Source organism: Lithobates pipiens, unplaced genomic scaffold (assembly GCF_037356315.1).
Source record: "Lithobates pipiens isolate NorthernLeopardFrog02 unplaced genomic scaffold, aLitPip1_a1.2 Scaffold_160, whole genome shotgun sequence".
NCBI lineage: Eukaryota > Metazoa > Chordata > Amphibia > Anura > Ranidae > Lithobates > Lithobates pipiens.
This window is the reverse complement of record NW_027507749.1, coordinates 862,639-890,228: the sequence shown is the minus strand read 5'-3', so window position 1 is coordinate 890,228 and position 27,590 is coordinate 862,639. Positions and strand designations below refer to the sequence as shown.

The 27,590-nt window shown below is 46.2% G+C and overlaps 1 protein-coding gene across 1 annotated transcript; it reads right to left on the bottom strand.

Moving 5' to 3' along the window:
- Positions 1–271: 271 nt before the first annotated feature.
- On the bottom strand, positions 272–21,009 carry LOC143986450 (vomeronasal type-2 receptor 26-like). Its single transcript, XM_077484795.1, has 2 exons — positions 18,823–21,009; positions 272–2,984 (listed from the first exon to the last, which is right to left on the bottom strand). Exons 1-2 carry the CDS (start codon positions 18,935–18,937, stop codon positions 2,347–2,349), a joined length of 753 nt encoding a protein of 250 aa, XP_077340921.1. The 5' UTR covers positions 18,938–21,009; the 3' UTR covers positions 272–2,346.
- Positions 21,010–27,590: the final 6,581 nt, after the last annotated feature.

Genomic DNA, 27,590 nt, shown 5'->3' with positions numbered 1-27,590 from the left:
TGGACCAGCCGCCACGGTTTTACTGCAGCAGATTTGGCTCCCCTGGGCAAAACAATGTTACCTTATGTCGCTTTGCCTTTTGGCCCCTAGGGGGCTCGTGCGATGACCACCAGGCACCCGCAATGGCTTGTGACAGAGTGAAAACCGGGATCGGTGTGTGTGTGTAAACACACAGATCCCGATTCTCTCAAGAGAGAGGAGACTGATTGTGTGTTCATACTGAGTATGAACAACGATCTCTCTCTCCTCCTAGTAAGTCCCACCCCCCCCCCACAGTTAGAATGCACCTAGGGAACACATTTAACCCCTTGATTGTCTCCTAGTGTTAACTCCTTCCCTGCCAGTGACATTTATACAGTAATTTTTTCGGCTATTTTCGGCCGTTCTTGGCTATTTTCGGCCACATTCGGCTGTTCTCGGCGGCTTTCCGGAAGCAGAAAGCCACAGAGAACGGCCGAGTGCAGCAGAAAATAGGTGAGAATGGCCGAGTGCGGCTGAAAATACTTGAAAGCTGCCAAGAACAAGCGCGGCCGAGACACAGGCACAGGACATCCTCTCTGTATCTCGGCGGCACCATTTTTAAAATGGCAAAGGCACTGACAAGCCTGCAAATAACTGACAAGGCTGCAATCGACTGACAAGGCTGCAATGGAAGGCTGCAATGCAGGGTTGCAAATGACTGACAAGGCTGGAAATGACACTGATAAGGCTGCATTGATGGGCATTTAAATGTAAGTTTTTTTTCCTTAAACTTCCCTCCTAAAAGTTTTTTTCTTTTCAATTCCTTCCTAAACTTGGGGTGCGTGTTATACGTCGATAAATACGGTAGATCTTTTAGTTGCTTAGTAAAACAGATTTTTCATAAAATGTTTCATTTTTTGTACAATACCCCGGATTAAGCGAACTCATATATATCCTAATTATTCTCTCAACTGCTGGTGGGATTGCGGACAGAGTGGATTGTTACTTCACATCTGGTGGTCCTGTCCACTGCTCAACAGATTCTCACCCCACAACAGGTCTTACTGGGGGTAGGACTAGAACAGTGGCCAATCCAAAAAGCATACAGTACACTACTTCTACATATCCTCGTTGCTTCTAGACTTGCTGTAACCAGATTATGGAAATTTTTTGATAAACCCTTACTATTAACTCATCTCTGCAAATCCACAAGAAACCCTTTCATATGGCATACTCTATTTCTAAAGCTCATGGTAAATTCCTAATATTTTATAAATGGTGGGAACCCTGGATCATGGACCATAGAAGCGATTATCTGATTAACAGCTCCTCTCCATCACAAGCTGCACAACTATCACCCAATCCCCCATACCCCCCCAACCTGTTCACCTTGCAAATATCAAACCCCTTTTATTCTTATTTCCTTCATAGGGTATTTAAAATCAATACTTATCTTTAAATATACATTTAGGCCCAACTAGTCTACACTGGAAAGTGATGTTCTATTTGAATGCATAATTGCTTAAAGCGGAGTTCCACCCAAAAAAGGAACTTCCGCTTTTCGGAACCCCCCCCCTCCCCCACCTCCGGTGTCACATTTTGCACCTTCCAGGGGGGAGGGGGGAGCAGATACCTGTGTAAGCCCTTGTACACATGGTCGGACATTCCGAATTTCCGGATTTTGTCTGTCGGATTTTGTCCGAAACTGTTGCATACACACGGTCGGACAAAGTTGTCGGAAAATCCGACGTGATGGCGTTATTTCGTTACGATGGGACTACGTTCAGGCTAGTAGCCAATAGCTTTGGTGTAGGAATTTGATCTGAGCATGTGTGGCACTTTGTCCGATCGGAATTCTCTACACATGATCGGAGTATGTCCGATCGGAGCATTTTGTCGGAAAATTTTATCAACAAGTTGGAAAACTTGGTCCGTCGGATACTCTGACGGAAACAATCCGATGGGGACCACACACAGTCGGAATATCCGACAAAACGGTCCGATCGGACACATTCCGACCGCGTGTACAAGGGCTAAGAAAAAAATCTGGCCTTTACTCAAAGCCTGCAATTATAATTCAAAAGATTTTTAAGGGACTTGAGGATTTATTAAAGACTATCACAGGTACCTGTGAGAAGCATCAGAGGGTAAAGCATTGTTGTTACTCCACACCTCAGGTCAAATCAGGTACATTGAACAGTCCAGATATCCCTCACACACAAGCTATGCTATGCTAGTAAACCCACTGGAGGCCAGGTTGGCAAATATCTCCACAGCCAACCTTTATATCCCTCAAGGCCGGGATCATGGCAATCCAGACACTGCAGAACACCAGCATGCTGAAGGTGATGTACTTGGCCTCATTAAAACTGTCCGGTAATGTCCTCACCATGAAAGCCAAAAAAAACTTACAGCTGCCAGAAACCCCATATAACCCAACATGGAGTAGAACCCAATAACTGACCCTTCATTACACTGAATGATGATCTTCCCAGGATAGAAGCCCATGTCATATTCTAGGTAGGGAGGAGACACTGACAACCATATGAGAACTTGAACAGAAGAGCAAATTATGACAACAAAATTAGAAGTCTTCTCTCCCACCCATTTCCTCCGGTAGCTTCCGGGTTTGGAGGCTTTGAAGGCAACGCAGACTGTGATAGTCTTGGCCAGAACACAAGAGACAGCGATAGAGATGAAGATCCTAATAGACATTTGTCTCAGCATACAGATTATATTCACAGGATGTCTTAGTAACAAGAAGACACTGAGGAAGCTCAGCAAGATGGAGGTCAGGAGGATGAAGCTCACAGTCCGGTTATTGGCTTTCACAATTGGAGTGTTCCGGAATATAATAAACAATGTCAGTATAGTTATAGCAGAACATAATATGGCAATAATTTCAAATGCCTGAGTCATGATGTCCATCTTATAGGACAGACATTCATAGGTTTTGAGGATATAACTCGCTTTTCTTTCATCTGGCCACTGTTCATGGGGATATTTGTGGCAGAGGTCACTATCTGCAGGAGGAAAACAGCGCATATTACAACATTTTACAACTATTAAATGACCTGAAATAATCAATAACATGACACATATCAGACCTTTCATTAAAGTAGATTTACCTAAATGACACATAGTTTGTGAAAGCCTTGTGAATTAAAGGGGTTGTAAAGCCTAAACAATAAAAAAAATGTTGAAGTGTCATCATCGCCGCCCCCCCCCAGCCCCCCTTTACTTACCTGAGACCCCTTTTGACCAGCACCGTGCATGACGGCAGATCATTTCTTCCCTCACTTCTGGATCTCGCTGGGGCACCGGGAGCCACTGACGATGGAGCGGGGGGCAGGGCCGAGTCCCTCTGTCTGTGCCATTGGATACAGCAGGGGGACTCGGGTGCGAGAACGTACAAGTGCCCACATAGGAAGCGGCTTCCCACGGAGGCACTGGATAGAGGAGATGGGCCAGGAGCATTAGTGGGGGACCTGAAAAGAGGAGGTTCCCGGCTGCTCTGTGCAATGCCACTGCACAGAGTAGGTAAGTATAGACATGTTTGTTTTTTATTTACCTTTACAAACCCTGTAAGGATGAGATTTAAGAGAAGTGACCTCCCGCAGTACCAAGTAGCAATGGCATGCTTGCATCCCGGGTAAATTGTATAAAAAGAAAAGGGGGGCAAGTGGGACTTTAAAATGAAGCATGTCAATTGTAAATAAAAAATAATAATAAATACATGTGAGTAGATGAAATGATTTCGATTTAATTTATAATCAATAACCCCTAGGGTTAGTCCATGATCTGAATGCATACAATGGTAATACAGTAATATAAATATAGATATAAAATTAATATTTTTTCATAATAATAATAATCAGAGAATCTGGAGTATAGACAAGTCAATGGACATACATGGATGCAGTTCATAACAGAAATACATAAATTACTAATCAAAATCATAAAATCACATGAATGAGTACAAACTCTATAGGACAAAAATTGATATTATCAAGGATTAAAATAAACCTAATTGGGCATCCTTAGTTTGAGAACCCGACGCGTTTCTTGGCTTCTTGCCAGTCATCAGGGGTGGGATGCATGTTTTTACTAAAAAGGCAAATGAATATGAGAAATATTAATATATGTGGAACCTCAGTTAAATAGAGAGAGTATCAAATTGATCCACGTAATATTTATACTACTGTACTACCATTTTATGCATTCAGATCATGGACTACCCCTAGGGGTTATTGATTATAAATTAAATCTAAATCAATTCATCTACTCACATGTATTTATTATTTTTTTTTTTTCAATTGACATACTTCATTTAAAGTCCCACCTCCCCCCCTTTTCTTTTTATCCTGTAAGGATGAGGTTCGGGGCTCTGCAAGTGAATGCCTGGGATAGAAGAACTTTGTGAATCTTAAACTTTGGCCAAAAACTTTGCTGGTTCTCCACCGTAAATTCTGAACAACCTTTCATGGCGTACATAGCCATTGCCCCTGTTCAGCCGAGTCACAAAACCCAATCAGTTTGAGAAATGCATAATCTGTTCCCCTTTATTTACTTAGAATTTTATTAAAGCCTTACTCTATATTTACAGTGGTTCTGTAGGCAGGCAAACACATTTTTTTCCTTAATGTATTCTCAGCTTTAAAGGCTAAGTTAAGTTTTTTTTTTTCTAAAATCCAGAACCCCTATGTACCAATATGCCTATAATGTACCTCGGTTGCAGAAAAATACTAGCTTTCTTTGAATTTTGAGAGCATGGCCTTACCTTAGCACCAGTGGTGGCCGGTGGTAATTTTTTTTGGGGGGTGGCAAACAGTAACACACCCCCCGGTCGGTCGGATCTGGAGCACTTACCCCATCTTCTCCCGGGCTTCACCAGCATCTTCCCCTGCTCGGCGGCGTCTTCCACTTCCCCTGCTCTCTATGGGCATTGCGGCGGCTTCTGTTTCCTTCCTCCTCCTCGGTGGCCATTTGGGACTTTTCGGCCAATAGGAAAACAATTTCTGATTGACCGAATTGAGGATCAGTGTTTCAATAGCCAATATTAATTCACTGTTGAAACACCTGGGTGGGCTACTAGCGCAATGCTATGCGTCATGAGCCCCGCCCCATTTTGAAGCCTATTAGAGCCTTTGTCTCTAATCGGGTGCTTCAAAAACACAATTCATTTGCCCGGTGTCCTGAAAGGGGCCCGGACACATTGCTAGGGGGTGAATAGGGGGTGGCAGCTAAGAATAGAGGGGGCTGTGCCCATGTGCCCCTAATGGATGGACTTCCACTGCTTAGCCCTTGCTGTATTTTTTAGAAAGCTTCAGAGACTCCCTGGTATACAGACAGAGACAGAAAGACCAGTAAAACGCAAGAAGGAGTTTACCAGCTGACCTCATTAGCACACATCCTTCACTCCTCATCTTTTTTTCCAATAAAGTTTTTATTGAAGAAAAACAAGGATTATTGTACAAATATATCCAAATAAAACAGTAGATACACGAATCCAATGGATTAAAGATGTATACAAGTTTTACAATTTTCCAATAAGAAAACAAGAACGTCAACTGAAATGACATAATAGCATATGGTAGTGTTTACTTGGGGAGTTTATGTTATGAGATTTATTGTAATCTGGGTTAAAGTTTAGTCTACCCGCGTGGTGGATTTGTCGGATTTCTGAGCTAGTGCGTACCTGTTGGGTATTGTTGTCTTGGCCTTTGATCTGGTTTAATAGAATGTATTGTATAGGTCTTTGGTGCTTTTGCAGAGATGTAAGGTAGGTATTTATCTGACCTTGGTTAAGACAATTGTTGTGTGTATCTTGTGTTTTGTGTAAGAGTCGAGGTCACCAGTCCAGCTGGTTGTCTTGGTTGATTCCGTTGGTTGTGTGAGGGAAGGTGGAGGTGGGGAATGTGCTCGTTTGTGTACAGGAGTAGGAATTGAGTTTATAAGGGGGGCGCTAAGACGGGTATGGGGTGAGTACGGCTGGGGTATGAGAGGGTGGAATTGGTCGAGTCGGGGGGGGGGGGCGGCGGTTGCCTCCTATCTGGCCCCGAACCTCAACCCATCCTCCCTCAACCCCTCCATGCATTTAATATATGGAGGAGTGTTATGGGGTTGTTGGAGGGGTGAGATATGGAGTCCTTTTAGGTAACGTGTATTTGCATGCGTAATCTAGAGTGGTTTCCAAATGGGACCAGCAAGCCCATCGGGTATTATGTTTGGTGATGTTTTCCTGTGAAATGTCTATGAGCTCTGCCATTTTGGCGATTTTGTTGATTCTGAGGAATCAGTCTTTGGTTGAAGGAGCCCTGGATTTGCCCCATAAGACTGGGATGCATAGTTTAGCTGCGTTCAGCAAGTGCATTGTCAGGGATTTAAAGTATAGCTGCCTTGGTAATGTGGTGTGGTATAATAATAGTTGCGCGGGGGGAGAAGTCCAAGGTAAGAGAAGTTATCTTTGATGTTATGTGGTGGACTTCCATCCAAAATTTTGGGATTATGGGACAGGACCACCAGATGTGGACGTGGGAGCCAGGTTCGGATTTACATCTCCAGCATAGATTTGATGTTGTGGGTGTGTATTTGTTGATGAGGGTTGGTACTCTGTACCAGCGGTTGAGGATCTTGTAAACATTTTCTTGGGTTTATACGTTAATTGAGCCCCTGAGGGTGTTTTCAAATATTTGTTCCCATTGGTCACCTGTGATGGTGATTGAGAGTTCTTTCTCCCAATATTGGCAGTTTTTGTGCTTCCTGGGGTGGTTAGCAAAAAGAAGCGAGTAGATGGTGGAAATTAGATGTCTTTGCGGTGTGGGTTCCGAACATAATGTTTCTATGGGGGTGAGAGGTCTGGTCCAGTGTGGGCTGTGTTTTGGATCTAAGAGAAAATGTTGCATTTGCAAGTATATCCATAGAGGGAATTTCCGATCTTTCGTTTGTGCTGCTAGTTTTTCGCGGGATAGGAGAGTGTTTCCTTGGAAGAAGTGTTTAGCTCAAATATGTTTTTGTGGCCAGACGGAGGTTAGAAAGTTCATGGACATTCTGGGGGGAAAGTCGGGGTTGGCTCAGTTCACTCCTCATCTTAAAGAGGAAGTAAAGGCAAATTTTTTTTTTTTTTTAAAGTACACCCTGTAAGGCAAAGGCATAATGAGCTAGTATGCATAGCATACTAGCTCATTATGAATAACTTACCTGAGAATGAAGCCCCCGAAGTGGTCCTCCGTCTTCCTCTTCGTCGCTGCCATGTATCCCTGAGCGACTTCCGGGTCTCGCTGCTCCGGCGCTGTGATTCGCGAGAGCCACGATGACTTCACACTCGCGGCATATCGCCATGATCTGCGGCCAGCCCTAGTGACTTCACACTCGCGGCATATCGCCACGATCTGCGGCCAGCCCCAGTGCGCCTGCACGCCGCTGTCTACGACGCATGTGCCGTAGACAGCGGTGGCTGTCTTCGGGTAAATATAGATATTTCTTGGACCTACAGGTAAGCCTTAATCTAGGTTTACCTGTAGGTCAAAGTTGGTTGTAAGGGTTTACAACCACTTTAAGCCGGGTACACACGATCAGATTATTTTCATCAGTTTTTTGTTGCATGCTAGTCTCATATATGAAAATTCCACTTCAGAAGTGATGTCATGTGTTGAATAGTTTTGTATGCATTCCTAATCTTGCTCTTACGATTTTGTTTGAATGAAAACTGTGCTGATTAAACGAAAATCAGACATTATGTTCACATTTCGACAAACGTTTTATAGCATCCACATCCAGTTTTTGTCATCCGAAAATTCGGACTCGGCTATCGACAGCACCGTACTAATGATCAGAAAATAGTCAGATTGTTCATCTGACAAAGTTTTACTTCCGATTTTCTGATCGTGTGTACGGGCCTTACGTTTTCACAGCGCCCCCATCATGTCTCTAAGCAGATGGGCTCAGGCTGCATGCTAAACTCCCTGGGGCCACATGCAGCCTATGGGACACCCCTGATGTAATTCAAAGGCCTGCCTGATTGGATACAGAGTGGTTGGTAGATGATGTGTCCTCCTATTGCATACTTTTGTAGCTTTAAAGGAGATTGCACAGAGATTGTACAATCAGATGTATGGTCACCTAATGTATGATCACCTTTATACACCTAAAATCACCTAGTTGCACTTTCAGTGTCATTAATGCCACGTACACGCGATCGAATTGTCTGGCGTACTTAGTCCGACATACAATCCGACATACAATCCAGCGGACTTTCTACTGAACGGACTTGGCCACACACGGACACACAGAAAGTCCGACGTTCGCTTACGCGATGACGTACAGCACATACGACGGGACTAGAAAAAGGAAGTTCAATAACCAGTAACCAATAGCTTCCTTTTTCGTACTTGCTTCTGAGCATGCGTCATTCTTAGTCTGCCGGATTAGCATACTGACGAACGTATTGTCCACTGAAACCCAAGTCCGACGGGAAGATTGGAGTGCAAAAATACTTTCTTAGTCCGCCGGACTTCACGCTGGAAAAGTCCGCTGAAGCCCACACACGATAGAATGGTCTGCTGAAATGCGTTTTGGCGGACTAAGTACGCCGGACAATCTGATTGTGTGTACGCGGCATTATTGTTAATGGCTCCCCAAACACAGAAGCAAACACAAATTTTGCCACATGAAAAACAGGTGACAAACACAGCAAAAAAAAACATGCAACTTGCACCACGCCAAAATGTCCCATGAGCTACTTTTGCCACGTGAAGCACAGTCCATCGAAATCATTGGGCTGCCCTGTGTGTGTCATGGGAAAAATGAGCCAAAAAACATGTGCGTCCCATACTATAAGTGTGAATGGGGCCTGAAAGTGAAATTGGTGCAGTTACACAAGAACAACGGGGCTCCATTCGCATCTGTGTATTTCCCAATGCCTGACAAACTGCTCAGAAAATTTGTGCTTTGCCATGCGGTTCAGAAATGCTGCAAATGTACATTGTACTTGTGTTGTCATTACATGTGAAAGGTTCCCCAAATTCGGCAAACACACAATAAACTGATGCCTCTGTGTGCCGGGCTCCGTTCCCTGCAAATGTCACGAGGCATGGGGGGGTGGAGCCCAGGGGGGCAAATTCAAAAAGTACAAAAATATAACACATACTGTACACTGTAATCTTACAGATTACATGAATGTATCAATCATTTCACCTCCCTTTTGTCCCCAGTGCCCTGCATGCAGTTTTATATTATATATAGTGTTCTTTCTGCCTGGAAACTGGAGATTGTCCATAGCAACCAAAAAGTGTCCCTTTATGTCAAAAGTGGTTTTAGACCAGCTAGAAAACAGCGATAATAAATTAGAATCACTTGCAGAATTGAGCGGTAGTGATTCTTGCGGAAATGTATTTTATTATTGTTATTTTTTTATAACTATTTAGAATTATTTATTATGTTATAATTTTATGTTTCAAACTTTATCATAACCGGGATGTCTACTAGACTCTTGTTTGGACAGATTTAAAGCGGGAGCCTGCCGGGAGTTCCGCCGTTTTTTTTTTTTTTTAAAAGCCAGCAGCTACAAATACTGCAGCTGCTGACTTTTAAAATAAGGACACTTACCCGCCCAGTGCGCCTGCGATGTCAGCACCCGAAGCCGATCTCTCGATCATCTCTCGGGTGCTGCCGCCGCCATCTTGGGTATGGGTATCAGGAAGTGGAGCCTTTCGGCTTCATTTCCCGGTTCCCTACTGCGCATGCGCGAGTCGCGCTGCGCAATAAGGATGGACCCGCTGCCTCTGGGATCTGTGTGTTTCCCACCAGGCAACAGGGGGACTTTCGGAATGGGGCGTAATCTACGCCCCTTTCCGCAGAGAGCTTTCCCGGAAGTGGGTGCAGATACCTGTACTGTACAGGTACCTGCACCCCCCTCCCCCCGAAAGGTGCCAATTGTGGCGCCAGAGGGGGGGAGGATTCCAATGAGCGGAAGGTCCACTTTAGGGTGGACCTCCGCTTTAAGTGAGTAATTCCTAAATCCTCGTATACACGGTACGATTGTTGGCAGGGGATTGTCTGTTGACAGGCTGTTGTCCTAAAAGCTCCTTCTGACAATTGTTGTCCAACAAAATTACCAGAAGGGGCCCAAAGGGTGGCACTCAAGAGCTGAAATTCCTCATAGTACATCACTATGTTCATGTTTATTGGCTGACAATTGTGTAACATTAGAAAGCAAGACAAGAACCAGGCACACTTCCTGAAGAAAGAAAATCAGACGCTCTGTTGGCCAACAATCGGATCGTGTGTACGAAGCTTAAGAATTACAGGCTTACAATATGAAACGCCTAATTTCTATGGAATACAAGGTTCCGCTTTGAGATTAAAAAATCTGCTCATACCTCCAGGGAGGTTAATGGGCTGCCCAATGTGTGACAAGTGAAAATGCTCCAAAGCACCAAAAGAAAAAAGAAAAACACCTGTGGGAAGGTAAGTTTTCACTACATGGAGATGTGAACGAGGCCTGACAACTGAGTGTCTCTGTCCACTCCCTCCTATGTGCTTGTATAAAGATGGCCATACACTATGCAATCTAATGCTGCATACACACGGTCAGATTTTCCCATGGGAAATGGTGGATGGGAGCTTATTGTCGGAAATTCAGACTGTGTGTAGGCTCCATTGGACACTTTCCATTGGAATTTCTGACAAACAAAATTTGAGATCTGTCATAAATTCCGATTGTGTGTACACAATTCCGATGCACAAAGCGGCCATTTTCCAGGTGCTTTCCTATTCAGGACACGGGCGGCCATTTTCTAGAAGCCTGAGCACGTTTCAGTGTTCTAGCAGCAGCTACATGTGCTCTCAGCTTCCTGTTTGTCGTTACTGGACGCTGGGCGGCCCCTCTATGTAGTCTGAGCACGTTTTTCAGATCATTCAGCGATTGTTCTGACGGACTGCCACCGACACAGTTTTGGTTTCCTCTGCACCTGGGAGCACTAGGAGTCTACAGGCACTGCTGTGAACAGCGCGGAACCCCTTAGGGCGCTGAGTCCAGTGGGTTAGAACTCCTCAGTCAGCGGCAGCAAGGAGGGTGGGACTGTCACTGTCCTAAGTCCCCTTCGGGTGGCAGACAGGGTAGGGTCAGCATGGCTTCAGAAACTGGTGTTTCTTCCCCCCCCCCCCCCGAAATCCAGGAAATTGCAAATGGGTCACCTGCGGACTGTGCAGTTCCCATGGACACCCTGACGGCGGCCCTCAATTCATTTGTTGCCAAGATAGAGGCGGTGCGTGGGAAGAAAGGTGATAAAAAGCAGCCCCTGCTCCCTGTCCTCTGGGGAGAGCTCTGGCGCAAACTCGGGTCGTGCTGAGGCTGGTGACCCCTGCTCTGTCTTGTCAGACGACGCTGACCAGGACCGTTCGGACAGTGAGGATGAGTCCCCATCCGGGTCTGGGTGCGACAAATCGTTAGTTGGAGCACTTATCACAGCTGTGCATGATACCCTGAAGATTCAGGAGCCAGCGGATCCATCTGCTGATGTACTGGTCCCTTTTGGGTCCCGCAAGCCAGCACGTTCACCTAAGGTGTTCCCGTATCTGACTTATTTTGACAAGTTCATTTACAGGGAATGAGGTCGCCCGCAACGGACCTTTTCAGTCCACAAATACATGGCGGTGCGTTACCCTTTTGAGGAAAGCCTTCTCAAGAAGTGGTCGGCTCTTCCGGTCCTGATCCCCCCAGTATCCAGGTTAAATAAAGTAACCACGATCCCGGTTGAGGAGACTCCTGCATTCAAGGATCCCACGGACAGGAAGGCCGAGGCGGTGACTCGTTCCTTGTTTACGGTTGTGTGGTCTGCCCTGCGACCTGTACTGGTATCCACAGTTGTGTCGCAGACACTGACTGAGTGGGCGAAACTTTCGCACCACGAATTCAGAGAGCAACAGGCTTCCCCTGCCTGAGTGGAACTAGCAGACCAACTAGTGCAAGGCCTTAAGTAGGTCTGTGATGCAGCCCTGGATACTCTTCCTCTGTTATCCAGGGCCTCAGTGTCAGCTGTGGTGCTGAGGCGCCTAATTTGGATAAAATTCTGGTCTGCTGACCAGGCATCCAAAAAGCCCTGACGGATCTTCCTTTCCTTGGCGACTGGCTCTTTGGGGCCTCATTAGATGACATTATTAAAAATGCCATCGGTGGTGAGAGTACCCTACTCCCACAGGCCAGGAAAGCTAAGGAGCCACGCCATAGGCAATGCCCATTATTTTCTGCTCACAAACGGCTTTTTCGTCCACCCAGAGCTTTGACAAAACATCCCCAGCCCAACAGGACGCCCACGCACGGTCAAAAACGTCCCTAGAACCGCAAGCCTAACAAGCCTGCGATTAAAAGTTCTACCGTGTAAAGGTTTGCCCCACCCATGTCTCGGGTGGGTGGTCGCTAGGGATGAGCCGAACAGCCCCCGGTTCGGTTCGCACCAGAACTTTCGAACGGACCCCAAATTCGTACGAACGTTAGAACCCCATTGAAGTCTATGGGACTCGAACATTCGAAATTAAAAGTGCTAATTTTAACTGCTAATATGCAAGATACTGTCCTAAAAAGGGTTTGGGGACCTGGCTCCTGCCCCAGGGGACATGGGTCAATGCAAAAAAAAGTTTTAAAAACTGCCGTTTTGGCGGGAGCACTGATTTTAATGACGATTAAAGGGGGAAAAAAGCGAAATATTCCTTTAAATATCGTGCCTGGGGGGTGTCTATAGTATGCCTGTGAAGTGTAACGTGTTTCCCGTGTTTAGAACAGTCCCTGCACAAAATGACATTTAACGGAAATAACGTCATTTAAAACTGCTTGCGGTTTTAATGTAATATCTGGTTCCGGCAATATGGTTGAAAATCATTGAGAAAAATGGCATGGGTAGCCCTCCCTGCCCATTACCAGCCCCTTTGGGTCTTGTACGGATATTAAGGGAAACCCCGTACCCATATTAAAAAAAGGAAATGCGTGTGGCCCCCAGGCCCTATATACTCAGAACAGCAGTATACAGGCGGTGCAAACAAGACAGGGACTGTGTAGGTTTGTTGTGTTAAGTTGAATCTGTTTGTAATTTTCAACATTGGTACATTTTTAAAGTGTAGCTCCAGTCAAAAAAACTATTTTTAAGCTTTTTGGAAAACATAGGGAAGGGTTATTACCCCTGTATAATTTGTTTTGCCGTCCGTCTTTTTTCATCTCACTTGCTGTTGTCTCCTTCCATTTGCAGTAGGAGATGTTTGTAAGTTGGATTTTTGAAAGTAGGGGCCTGCCCTATATGCTCTGCAGAAATGGCAGAACAAGGTGTTGGTTTTGCCACAACATTGTAAGCCCTCAAAAGTGACTCTTGGTGGGCGCTGGAGCGCCCTGCTGTGAACGATTATATCAAGAATTGTAATTACATGCCATTGTTGAACAGTGGTAGAAAAATTTACCTTTGGTGGTTGTGGTGCTGGTGCCACAACACTATAAGTCCTCACTGTTACTCTGGGTGGGCACAGGAACAGGCCTTCCTGTGAAATATTATATCAAGAATTGTAATTACATGTCCCTGTTGAACAGGGGCAGAAAAATTGGGCTGCTGGCACTGGTGCTGGTGCCACGACACTGCAACCTCTCCCATATACTCTAGTTGTAGTGCAGGAATGAGCCCTGCTGCAAAGCATTGCATCAAAAATTGTAATTAAACGCCCCTGTTAAACAGGGGCAGAAAAATTGGGTCTTAGGCACTGGTGCTGGTGCCAGGACACTGCAACCTCTCCCATATACTCTAGTTTTAGTGCAGGAATTAGCCCTACTGCAAAGCATTGCATCAAAAATTGTAATTAAACACCCCTGTTAAACAGGGGCAGAAAAATTGGGCTGATGGCATCACCCAGTACCAAAAATGTTCTTCCAACATATCAGCGGAGGAGGAAGAGGATAGACAATCAACATAACAGGACAGTCACTCAGCATCAGCATAGGCAGTCTTGAAGGGATGCGATATTTAAAAAAAAATTATTCGGTTACATCAGCTTCAGGTGCTTGGTAGCTGTGGGTGATCCAAGACTGATTCATCTTGATGAAGGTCAGTTGATCAACTGATTCGGTGGACAGGCGTACCCTGTGATCGGTAACAAAGCCACCAGCAGCACTGAAGGTGTGATCCGAAAGAACGCTGGATGCAGGACAGGCCAGTAGCACAATTGCATACTGTGCAAGCTCTGGCCAGTGACCCATCCTCAAGACCCAGTAAGCCAGAGGATTTTCGGTGGGAAAGGTGTCCAAGTCTGACCTTGCCCCTAGGTATTCCTGCACCATGTAAATCAGACGCTAGCGATGGTTGCTGGAACCGATCATACCTTGGGGCTGCGGACTAAAAAATTGTCTGAAAGCATCGGTCAGACGGCCACCTTCTCCACCGCTCCTTCTGACCGATGCCTCAGCAACACGTTGTCCAGGACCAGGAGTTTGTAACCTCCCAGTCTCTGGGAACGTGTTGCACAGACCTTTCTGCAAGGCCTCCCGGAGATGTCTCATCCTCTGCTCCCTCTGCGATGGGAAGATAAGGTCGGCAACCTTACCCTTGTACCGTGGATCAAGGAGAAAGGCCAGCCAGTAATGGTCCCTCTCCTTGATCCGAAGAATACGAGGATACTTCCGCAGGCTTTGCAGGATCAGGGAGGCCATGCAGCGTAGGTTAGCTGAGGCATTCGGTCCGGAGTCCTCTGGGTCACTAAGGACAACATGATCCGCAGCTACCTCCTCCCAGCCACGTACAAGTCCACGGGTTTCTTGGGACTGTAAATCATCCCTACAAGACTGCTGCTGCTGCTGATGCTGAGTGCCAGCCTCTACCTCCATGCTGACACAATCATCCTCCTCCTCCTCCTCCTCATCCTCTTCCTGTGTGATGGGTGGCACAGCAGGAACACCGTCTGGATAAAGGGGGCCTTGATAGGCAAGGAAGTCCTCCTCTTCCTGCCTCTATTCTGCCTCAAGTGCCCTGTCCATTATTCCACGCAGCGTATGCTCCAACAGGTGAACAAGAGGTACAGTGTCACTGATGCATGCACTGTCACTGCTCACCATCTTTGTGGCCTCCTCAAACGGTGACAGGACAATGCATGCTTCCCTGATCATGCCCCACTGGCGTGGTGAGAAAAAACCGAGCTCCCTTGACCCTGTCCTGGTGCTGTAGTCGCACAGGTACTCATTGATGGCCCTCTGCTGCGTGTGCAGCCGCTGCAGCATGGCCAACGTTGAGTTCCACCTGGTGGGCATGTCACATATAAGGTGGTTCTTGGGCAGGTTCACCTCCTTTTGGAGCTCAGCCAGCCGAGCACAGGAATTCAATGATCGGCGGAAATGCACACAGACTTTCCTGGCCTGATTCAAGACATCCTGTAAGACATCCTGTAAGCCTGGGTACCTGCCCAACCGCTGCACCACCAGGTTAAGGACGTGAGCCACACAGGGCACATGGGTCAGTTGTCTCTGTCGGAGGGTGGAGAGGAGGTTGGTGCCATTGTCGCAAACCACCATTCCTGGCTTAAGCTGGCGCGGCGTCAACCACCTCTCGGCCTGCCCCTGCAGAGCTGACAAAACATCCACCCCAGTGTGGCTCCTGTCCCCCAAACAAACCAGCGCAAGCACGGCATGGCATCGTTTTGCCTGCGTACTTGCGTAGCCCCTGGAACGCCTACGGAGCACCGCTGGTTCTGAGGACAGAGCACTGGAAGAGGCCATGGAGTAAGAAAAAGAGGAGGGGGTGGAGGAGAGAGGTGTGTCACAACCAATAGTAGTATTTTGGAGGCGTGGTGGCGGAACAACCTCCAACACTACTGCACCTTGTCCTGCATCCTTCCCAGCTGCCAGAAGAGTGACCCAATGGGCCGTGAAAGACAGGTAACGTCCCTGTCCATGCCTGCTGGACCATGAGTCAGCAGTAATATGCACCCTACTTCTGACCGCCCTGTCCAGTGAGGCAAGGACATTGCCTTCCACATGCCGGTAGAGAGCCGAAATCACCCTCCATGAAAAAAAGCGTTTGGGGGCCTGCCTCTTAGGAACCGCACATTGTACAAACTCACGGAAGGGGGCCGAGTCTACCAACTGAAAAGGCAGCAGTTGAAGTGCTAGCAATTTAGCCAAGCTAGCATTCAACCGCTGGGCATGTGGATGGCTGGGAGTGAACTTCTTTCGCCGGTCCAGCAGCTGGGGCAGGGACATTTGCCTGCTATAATCGGACGTGGGTGTACTGCTAGCAGAGTGCCTGGAAGCACTTGGCTGTGACATACCTAATTCTTCACCTTCATCCTATCAGAGCATGTTTCAGAGAGGACTGAAGGTCTAGTGGGGTTGGAGATCCCAGCTGATGAGGAGCAAGGAGAGGTCCGCTTTGTTCTTTGGTGTGGGTCTTTGAGGTACGCTTGCCAACGAGCTGCATGGCAGGTCAACATATGTCTGGTCAAGCATGTGGTGCCCAAGCGGCTGATGTTTTGGCCACGCGAGATACGCTTGAGACATATGTTGCAAATAGCAGCGGTGCGATCTGATGCACTCGTCTCAAAAAAGGCCCACACCAAAGAACTTTTAGAATAACGCGCAGAGGCAGCGCCCTGCACAGGAAGGGGCTCTGCGGTGTGATTCAGTCGGTGTGCTGCCCCTAAGCTGGCCTCCGGAGGGCATCCTGCCTCGTTGGACATGTGCCTCCTCCTCCTCTTCCTCTCTCGTACCAGGCACCCACGTGGAGTCAGTGCCCTCATCATCCCCTCCCTCTTCATCGCTGGAGCAAACCTGGCAGTATGCTGCAGCTTGTGGAACATGACTGCCAGATTGCTGTCCTTCTTGAGCATCCCCTCTCTCTGCATTCACGCTACTGCCTTCCTCTAGCTGAGTATCATCATCAGAGCCTACAAAACACTGGGCATCCTCCTGGAGCATGTACCCAACACTGTGCTCAAAGAGTTCAGGAGACTCCTCAGGAGGACGTGGTTGGTCTAGGGAAGGAGTCACTGATGATGACATTGAGACGAGGGAAGACGATGCGTTGGCAGCTGCTTTGCTAGTACCCTGAGCCTGGGTGAGAGAGGATGAGGAGGATGAAGAGGGCTTGGTCATCCACTCTACCTAGTCGTTGGCATGTTGCGGCTGAAATGGTAATGGCCTGAAGGGAGTTGGGAAAACCAGCAATTGAGTAGTGTATATTGTGCTGGAGGCACGCACAACACCCACTAACTCCTGCAGATGGCAGATGGCTCAATTAGAGAAGAGCTATTTAGGTGGATATAGCGGTGTATACTGGGTTCAGGGCACGCAGACAGCACGCACAATCTCCTACCACTGACTGCAAGCTCTATTTAAAAAGAGAAATATAGCTAGCTATATAGGTGAATATAGCTGTGTATACTGGGTTCAGAGCATGCAGACAGCACGCACAATCTCCTACCACTGACTGCAAGCTCTATTTAAAACAAGCAAGATAGCTAGCTATATAGATGGATATAGATTTGTATACTGGGTTCAGAGCACGCAGACAGCACGCACAATCTCCTACCACTGACTGCAAGCTCTATTTAAAAAGAGCATGATAGCTAGCTATATAGGTGGATATAGCGGTGTATACTGGGTTCAGAGCACGCAGACAGCACACAAAATCTCCTACCACTGACTGCAAGCTCTATTAAAAAAAAGCAATATAGCTAGCTATATAGATGGATATAGCGGTGTATACTGGGTTCAGAGCACGCAGACAGCAGGCACAATCTCCTACCACTGACTGCAAGCTCTATTAAAAAAAAGCAATATAGCTAGCTATATAGATGGATATAGCGGTGTATACTGGGTTCAGAGCACGCAGACAGCACGCACAATCTCCTACCACTGACTACAAGCTCTATTTAAAAAGAGCAAGATAGCTAGCTATATAGATGGATATAGCGGTGTATACTGGGTTCAGAGCACGCAGGCAACAACCACTACAGAAGAGCAAGAACGAAAAATCGGCCGGTAACGATCGGTGTATACTGTGTAAGGACACATCGGACATTTTTGACACATTTTTGGGACCATTGTCATTTATACAGCGATCAGTGCTATACAAATGCACTGATTCCTGTGTAAATGACACTGGCAGTGAAGGGGTTAACCAGTGGGTAGCAGTGTAGGGGTTAAGTGTTCCTAGGGGTGTGTTACTAACTGTGGGGGGCTGGGCTTTCTTTTAGTGAACACTGATCTCTGCTCCAATCACATGGAGCAGAGATCAGCGTCACTTGTTGCTAGGCAGAACGGGGAGATGCTGTTTACAATGGCATCTCCCAGTTCAGCCGCCCCGTGAGACAATCACGGGTATGCCCACGGCAATCGAGTCCACAGGACCCGTGACCGGACTCACGGGGGTCCCGACCGATGGTGCGCTCGCGATGGCAGGGCGGCAAATTTTAAGGGACGTACAGGTACGCCCATTTGCCTGCCTGTGCCATTCTGCCGACGTACATCGGCGTGTGCCGGTCGGGAAGTGGTTAAAGCCAGTGGAGAGCAAAATTGCATGAGGGGAGGAGCAAAGAAAATGTTTGCCCAGGGTCCAATCAATATTAAAGACGGCCCTGTGTAGAAGCAATCAGGCGGCAGCAATTGGGCGGTAGCAATCTGCTTGTCAGATTTACACACAATCCCGTTTGCTGCAGCTACCAGATTGTGTGTAAACTCCCCGCTGTCAGGTCTGTACGCCATATGGACCCGGCAGCAAAAGGGTCAATGGATTCAAAAAAGAAAAGAAAAAACACTTTTAAAATGAAATGAACACGTTAATACTTGGTATAAATAAGGTTTTAGCAGTTGGATAGCTATATGCTGGAATTTTTTACCTGTTTTATTGGAGATTTCCCTAGCAGAAACCGCCACACAGTGATCATAGCAGGAATACAATCCTCCAGTCGGTAGTACTCGGTACTTTGCTGGATCCCGGAGGACACGGCTCATTGCCCCAAGCTTGGGGAATCTGAAAGGAATACATTTTTTTAGATGGGATCCGATTATGAATAAAAGTTTTCACACATTAATTCAAAAAGTAAAGTACGGTTTCCTAACTGACCTGCCCCCTATTCTCTCCCTATGCAGTATATCAGCTTTTTCTGTCCTCTTCCTACAGTAGCTTCAGTACATTGACACTGATTTGCTGAAGACAAATAGGTTGCTCACTTGGTAAGTTCAGCTCTGTTAACGTCTATCATCCAATAAAGTACAAGCAAAAAAGCATTTTTTCCCCCTTGTACATGATTTGGGTATTTTTTATTTATTTTTTTGCAAAGTGCAATTTCATTTAAGATCTGGGGTAAATTCCCTTTGCAGAGAGCAACTTGCAAAGTGAGCAGTATATTTGCCTTCAGTAAATGTAACCCATATGGCTGTTCTGAATCGCCACTTTTATGATGTTAGAGTCAGCTCATCCAAATGCTCCCTTATGCCGCGTACACACGACCGGACTTTGACATCAAAGGTTCGACGGAACGATTCCAGCGGACCATTCGATCGTGTGTGGGCTGCAGCGAACTTTTGATTTTCAAAAATCCGACAGACTTTAGAAATGGAACATGTTTCAAATTTTTCCACCGGAACTCCGCCGGACCCAGTTCCTACCGAGAAATCCGCTCGTGTGTGTGCTAGTCCAATGGACAAAAACCGACGCTAGGGCAGCTATTGGCTACTGGCTATGAACTTCCTTATTCTAGTCCGGTCGTACGTCATCACGTTTCAAATCCGTCAGACTTTGGTGTGATTGTGTGTGGCCAAGTCCTTTCATTCAGAAAGTCTGTCAGGACTCCACCGAAAGTCCGTCGGACCTAGTCCCTCAAAGTCCGGTCATGTGTACGCGGCATAATTGGTCCTTCTAAGCCTGCTGGCTATGACCTGAAGGTCCACTCTTCAAAAATATGCTCTGGGAAATTCATATAAAGATGTGCCAGGATCAAAGATTTAGAACGAACGAGATTCACCATAAAACCAAAATCCTGACAAGTCTGAACCTCACCTCTGATGCCATTAAAGTTAATTTTGCATTAGAACATTTCCTTTTTTTTTTAAAGTAAATCTATCAGGGAAGTTTCTACTAGGGATGAGCTCAAGGTTTGGTCTGTACATAAGTTTCCATAAAACATTGGCTATTTGTGTGTTCAGACGAACGCCCAAACACAGTGAAGATCCGTGCATTGGGCTATTCTAATGCCCCATACACACGAGCGGATTTTTCGACATCAAAGGTCAGACGGAACCATTCCGGCGGACTATTCGATCGTGTGTGGGCTGCAGCGGACTTTTGATTTGCAAAAATCCGACAGACTTTAGAAATGGAACATGTTTCAAATTTTTCCTCCGGAACTCCGCCGGACCCAGTTCCTATACAAAAATCCACTCGTGTGTATGCTAGTCCGACGGACAAACAGCGACGCTAGGGCAGCTATTGGCTACTGGCTTCAAACTTCCTTATTCTAGTCCGGTCGCACGTCATCACGTTCAAATCCGTCGGAATTTAGTGTGATTGTGTGTGGCCAAGTTCATTCATTCGCAAAGTCCGTCAGAACTCCGTCAAAAGTCCGTCGGAAAGACCATCGTACCTAGTCCGTTGAAAAGTCTGCTTGTGTGTACGCGGCATAACACATGAATATGCTTTGATCTAACCCATTCCATTGTAGCTCTGGTTGTATGTTTCGGGTTGTTGTCCTGTTGGAAAGTGAACTTCCGCCCCAGCCTCAAGTCTTTTGTAGACTCTAAGCCCTTGTACACACGGTTGGACATTCCGACAACAAAATCCATCAGATTTTTTCCAATGGATTTTGTCCGATACTGGTGTTGCATACACACGGTCGGACAAAGTTGTCGGAAAATCTGATCGTTCAGAACGTGATGACGTTAATTCGTTAGGATGGGACTACGTTGCGGCTAGTAGCCAATAGCTTTGGTCTCGTAATTTGATCTGAGCATGCGTGGCACTTTATCGGATTGGAATTCTCTACAAAAAGATCGGACAAAGTCCCATCTGATCATGTTGTCTGAAAATTTTATAGCCAAGCTCTCAAACTTTGTCCGTTGGATATTCCGACAGAAACAGTCCGATGGAGCCCACACACTGTTGGATTATCTGACAACGCGGTCCGATCGGACATTTTCCGTCGGAATATCTGACCGTGTGTACAAGGCCTAACAGGTTTTCTTCTAAGATTGCCCGGTTTTTGGCTCCATCCATCTTCCCATCAACTCTGACCAGCTTCCTTGTCCCTGCTGAAGAAAAGCATCCCCACACCATGATGCTGCCACCACCATGTTTCACGGTGGGGATGGTGTGTTCAGGGTGATGTGCAGTGTTAGTTTTCCACCACACTAGCATTTTGCTTTGAGGCCAAAAAGTCCAAATTTGGTGTCATCTGACCAGAGTACCTTCTTCCACATGTTTGCTGCTTCCCACACATGACTTCTCGCAAACTGCAAACAGGACTTCTTATGGCTTTCTTTCAACAATGGCTTTCTTCTTGCCACTCTTCCGATTTGTGGAGAGCACGACTAATAGTTGTCCTGTGGACAGATTCTCCCACCTGAGCTGTAGATCTCTGAAGCTCCTCCACAGTCACAATGGACCTCTTGGCTGCTTCTCTGATTATTGCTCTCCTTGCCCGGCCGGTCAGTTTAGGTGGACGGCCATGTCTTGGTAGGTTTGCAGTTGTGCCATACTCTTTCCATTTTTGGATGATGGATTGAACAGAGCTCCGTGAGATGTTCAAAGCTTGGGAGATTTTATTTATAACCTAACCCTGCTTTATACTTCTCCACAACTTTATCCCTGACCTGTATTTATACTGAGATTAAATTACACACACATAGACTCTCTTTACTAATTAGGTGACTTCTGAAGGCAATTGGTTCCACTAGATTTTAGTTAGGGGTATTAGAGTAAAAGGGGGCTGAATACAAATCCCCCACCCCCACACTTTTCAAATGTGGAAAATGTCAAGAGGTATGAATCCTTTTTCAAGGCAGTGTAAATCTTATGCCCTGGGTAAGACTGACAGGGGTGTAAACCTTAACAGTGTCCTTGAATTTAAGCCCATTTTTACCCAACTATACTTGGCAGCTATAGCTCTATTTTTAAGAAGAAAATTCCTTGTGCCTTAAATTCTGTATGGAGGTCATCATCATTCACACTTGTAGGACTCTGAAGTTGGGTGACTTTGGATGGGTGGGCGTTGAATGTGACTAGCTATTCCTCTGCAGGTTGGACAATCTGTGATGCTAGAGACAAGAATTGTGATAAAAATATGAAACAGTGCTAAAAATTTGAACTCAATATTGTGAAAACACAAAAATAAAATCATAATGGCCTCAAACTTATTTGGTGAAAAAACATGTATAAAGAACTCACATCAAATATGTAAATAAGTGTGTATTAGAGCCCATTCACAAGGGCTAAAAAGGAAAAATATATGTGAAACAAGAAAGTCCAAATGAAAAAATTATCCAGGATTCACTTGTTCCACCAGTGTCCCCGCAATCACAATTCATAGTGCTTCCACCACCAGGTGACACCAAGTATTAAATCCTCTTACCAGATCCTGTGGACCATCATACATCTCCTTATGAAGGGAAGCTCCAAAGTGATAAATGTTATCCAGTCTAGGTTGGTTCATCAGCAGGATGAAAAATTCAAATAAAAAGCATATACGCCCATAGTGTAGCTAAAAAAAAAACAACAACATTTTTGCATAAAACATTGTACTCCAAAGTCCCATAACATACACTTGCTCTCCCAAAAAGCAGAAGGCTGTGTGGCAAGTGACAATCCGCAATGTGTGGCAGGTGACGTGGCAAGTGACAATCCGCATTTGGTGACAAGTGACGTGGCAAGTGACAATCTGCATTTGGTGGCAGGCGACACAGCAAGTGACACCCTCAGGGCCCCAACTGATTCTGCATTATGGTGAGTTGAACCATTTAATTTTATATTACAATGTAATAATAGAAATGATGCGCTTCAATCATCCTGACACCATAACAACCATGATGCTGTAATGATTGAAGCGCCAATACCAGCCATTTCCCATATAAATTGCCCCCAAAAAAACATATTTTATAGCAGTGCCCCTCCCGAGACTGGACTCTGGATCCGCCCCTGCATGCAGCACTTGTCTTTGTGTTATGATCTGTTTGCAACAAAACCTTTGGACAACAATGGAAGATTCCAAGTGCGCTGGTAAGTTGCACTTGGTGCAGTAAGGAAGTCAATAGAATCTCTTCCCATGCTTTCAAATCCTCTAATTCCCACTATGGTTCCTTAGAGCAATCAAGGCTTTAAGCAAATGTTACCAAATCTTGTTCAACGGAAACAAATTGGTCCATTGTTGTCAGGCAGGATGTGTAACAAAGGATCAAGATCCAAAACGTCATATGGAATCATTGAGAACAATGACTCAAAACTATCGGATAAAACCTCAACAGTTCTCTAGATCTAGCTGTTGTGTACATGCGCACTTTGCTACGCCCAGTCTTCTGAGAATTTCACTTCGGGCTCGTTCAGCAACCATTGACCTTTCCACATTTTTCAGAACATTGCTTCCAATAGTGTTCTTCTTGTAGAAGCAAGGGCTTCAGGTTCTTCATGTGGGCAACATCCTCCAGGTCCTGGAAAACCCTAAGGGAAGGCCAATTACAGTAGGTGCCAGCGATATTGTGTCAATCTCTGTCGCGGGAGCCAGCGTCGAGCCAGCTCACATCGGGAAAGGAAACATTTTTATTTTCCTTTCGCGATAAGCGACAAGCATCGCTGACATTAAGCACGCAGGCCGGTCGGTCAGGAAAGGGGGTGGGGACGAGCGAGCGCCCACCCCCCCGGCCCCCCAACCATGTACCCCTACCCATTCACCTGGTGAAAAAAAAGTGTAAAAAAAAAAAAAAACTCAACACATGTTTTTAAAATAATTTATTGCACAGCTCTGGTGGTCTTCTTCCATCTTAGGGGATCTTCTCGCCGGACTCCTCTACTATCTTCTGCTCTTTTACTAGCAGAGGAGCCCGGCTTTCTTCTTCCTCGCCGCCGCTGTCCGGGGGTCTTCTTTCAACTTTGGGGGTCTTGTCCCCCTCTTTGGTTCTTCTTGCCGGTCTCCTCCTCCTCCTCCTCACGCTTCAGCATGGTCCTCCCTTATAGGTTATGTGGGCGTGCTACATCCCATTTGTGTATGCTGTCATGCTTTGTGTCAGGAAAATTGAACATTTTATACTTACCTGATGGTAATTTTCCTTTCCTGATGCAAAGCATGACAGCATACAGGTCCCTCCCCTGTGCGTTTTGCATTTGAGTATAGTTACGAGCATACCACCTAGGGGGAGGTGACTATATAGTATAACCAGTTCTGATTGGGCGGGAGGCTGAGTCTATTCCCATTCGTGTATGCTGTCATGCTTTGCATCAGGAAAGGAAAATTACCATCAGGTAAGTTTTTAAAATTTTCAGTTTTTTTTTTTGGTGATCATCAACTCCAATTATTGGCCATAATGTGATATTTCAATATCTTTCTGATTAACTCTATTCTGTATAAATGAATAACATTAGACCTGGAGGGAAAATAACCTAATGGCATTTGATTTTTACACAATTGAGTGGTAAAGCCTGCTGTAAGCAGTCTATACTGTTATGCCCCGTACACACGGTCGGACATTCCGACCACAAAATCCGTCTTTTTTTTCTGATGGATTGTGGCCCAAACTTGTCTTGCATACATGCGGTTGCACAAAGTTGTCATAAAATCCTACCGTTCTGAACGAGGTGATGTCAAACACGTACGTCGGGACTATAAACGGGCCAGTAGCCAATAGCTTTCGTCTCTTAGTTTATTCTGAGCATGCGTGGCACTTTGTCTGTCGGAATTGTCTACATACGATTGGAATTTATGCGATTGGTTTTGTTGTCGGAAAATTTTAGATCCTGCTCTCAAACTTTGTGCATCGGAAAATCCGAGGGAAAAAGTCCAAAGGAGCCTACACACGGTCGGACAACATGATCCGATTGCACATTTTCTGTCGGAAAGTCCGGCCGTGTGTAAAAAGCTCTGATTTTCCCAACAGAATTTCCGATGGAATTCCGCTCCAAGCTGTCTTGCCTACACATGGTCACACCAAATTCCAATTGCTTTGAACGCGGTGACGTACAACACATACAAAGGGACTAGAAAAGAGAAGTTTAATAGCCAGTAGCCAATAGCTTCAGTCTCGTAGTTGAATCTGAGCATGCATGAGTTTTGGTGTGTCAGAATTGCATACACACGATTGGAATTTCCGATAGAAAGTTTTTCCGTCGGGAAAATTGAGAACATGCTAACAATTTTTGGCTGGTGGAAATTTGGACAGCTAAATTCAAATGGAGCATACACACGGTCGCATTTTCCAATGAAAAGCTCTCATCTGTCTTTTTCTGGCCGGAATTCCGATTGTGTGTACGTGGCATTAGACATCCTGAAGGCTGTTATCTTTCAACCCCTTCCTGCCGAGCGTACGCAGCTTTTGGGGGTTATACCGGGATGATGCCCGCAGCTGCAGGCATCACCCTGGTATCGTTTTGTAGAGCGGGCGATCAGCTTTCCAGGGAATAACAACCGATGTGGCTAAAAGCCGCTCGGCTGTTATCCTGGAGGAGCGGGAGGGCACGTCCCCGCCTCTCGCCGCTCTTCCCGAGCCTCCCGTTGCACCGGAGGGCCCGATCAAACATCCGCCACTTCCTGAGGCTAGTGACAAACTGTAATGAAGCCGGAAATGGCTTTGTTCCAGTCTCCTGGATGTAAACATGGAAGCAATGTAAAAAAATAAAAATAAGCGCCCCCATCACCGCGAGCTTGCATAGCAAAGAAAATGCATACGGAAGTCGCGCCCGTATATGTAAATGGTATTCAAAATACACATGTGAGGTATCGCCGCGATCATCAGAGTGAGAGCAATAATTCTAGCACTAGACCTCTTCTGTAACTCTAACCTGTTAACCATAAAAAAATATGTAAACTTTCACCTATGGAGATTTTTAGGTACCGAATAATTTGATCTGAGCATGCGTGGCACTTTGTCCGATCGGAATTCTCTACAAACGATCGGACAAAGTCCGATCAGACCATGTTGTCGGAAAATTTTATATCCAGCTTTCAAACTTTGTTGGTCGGACATTCTGACTGAAAAAGTCCGATGGAGCCCACACACGATCGTATTATCCGACAACACGGTCCGATCGGACATTTTCCGTCGGAATTTCCTACTGTGTGTACAAGGGCTTATACTTTTTGCTGCCAGGCCCTGTGCTCCATTTTGTACACTCGGGTGGTCAGACCAATTTCTAGTCTCTATTTTCATATTCATCATATAATATATATATAATAATCTCTATCTATTTACTATATTTGGTGCTATTCCGTCTTGCGATGCATGAATCTAGCTATGTTGATAGACAGGTGGCAGGATAGAAGGGTGCACCCTTTATGGATGAACTACCAGTGCTAGCAGCACTAGAGTTGTCAGTTCAAATCCCAACCACAGCACTGGTTTTCATGTTCTCCCTGTGCCTGTGTGGGTTTCCCCCCACACTCCAAACTCTTGCTGGTAGGGAAACTTTCTCTAGTATACGAATGCGAGTTATGGACCTTAGATTGTAAGCTCCTTGAGTACAGGGACTGATGTGACCTGAATAGTATACATGTAAAGCCACCAAACACACCACTTAAGAGTTTAACGCCATAGACATTCCTCTAGAAATCTGGCTATACTTTACAAAAAAATAATGAGGTAGAAAAGAATCGGGGGCGTGGCCTAGCCGTGGACAGCGATGGACGCCTAATCTAACTCCTCCGGCATCCAGGGAGCGAAAAATCAACACACAGGGCAATCTAACAAGTCCCCAGCCATGGGAAAGGGAGACCGGAGCACCACGGGATCCCGGGACACCGCCGACGCAGGTCAGACACCCCTTACTAACATCCCCGCGATGTTCCGCCCGGCGCAGGGAGAAGGCCTCAAAGCCGCGGCCTCGCCTAAGCCGCCCACCCCGCTCGGCACCTCCGGAGGTGCGGCGGACGGCGCGATCAGCCCACAAGGCATTCACAACTTTGGTGCAAACACAGCCTTACAGGCTATATCCCCCCAGACCTGCTCAGCCCCTCAGGCCCTCTCCCTGGCAGATCTCCAAGCTGTAGCTCTGGATATTAAAGCTACACTGTCAGCAGCCATCACTGACTTAAAGACAGATATCCAGCACATGTCAGCAAGGCTTGGAGCAGCAGAACAAACTACAGCACGCCACTCTGATGCCCTGAAACAAATACAAAAATCATCAGATAATCACCTGTGTCACTTAATAGAGATGCACCGCCATATCGAGGACCTCGATAATAGAGGAAGGCGCCATAATATCAGAATCCGTGGAATCCCAGAGGCAACAGACCAGACCCCTATAGCACAAACTGCTACATCTATTTTCAATGACCTCCTAGAAAGACCCCCAGATTCGCCGATCGAATTTGAAAGAATTCATCGCGCCCTCAGACCGAGGGGTAGAGACACGGACCCACCGAGAGACATAGTTTGCTGTTTAGTAAATTTCCCTTTGAAAGAAGCC

Excerpts from the sequence above, each read along its gene's own strand:
- LOC143986450 (XM_077484795.1), bottom strand. The coding sequence starts at position 18,937 with ATGAGCCGTGTCCTCCGGGATCCAGCAAAGTACCGAGTACTACCGACT. Across the intron at positions 2,985-18,822 it reads GGAAATCTCCAATAAAACAG|ATAGTGACCTCTGCCACAAA; the intron begins GTAAAAAATTCC and ends TTCCTCCTGCAG.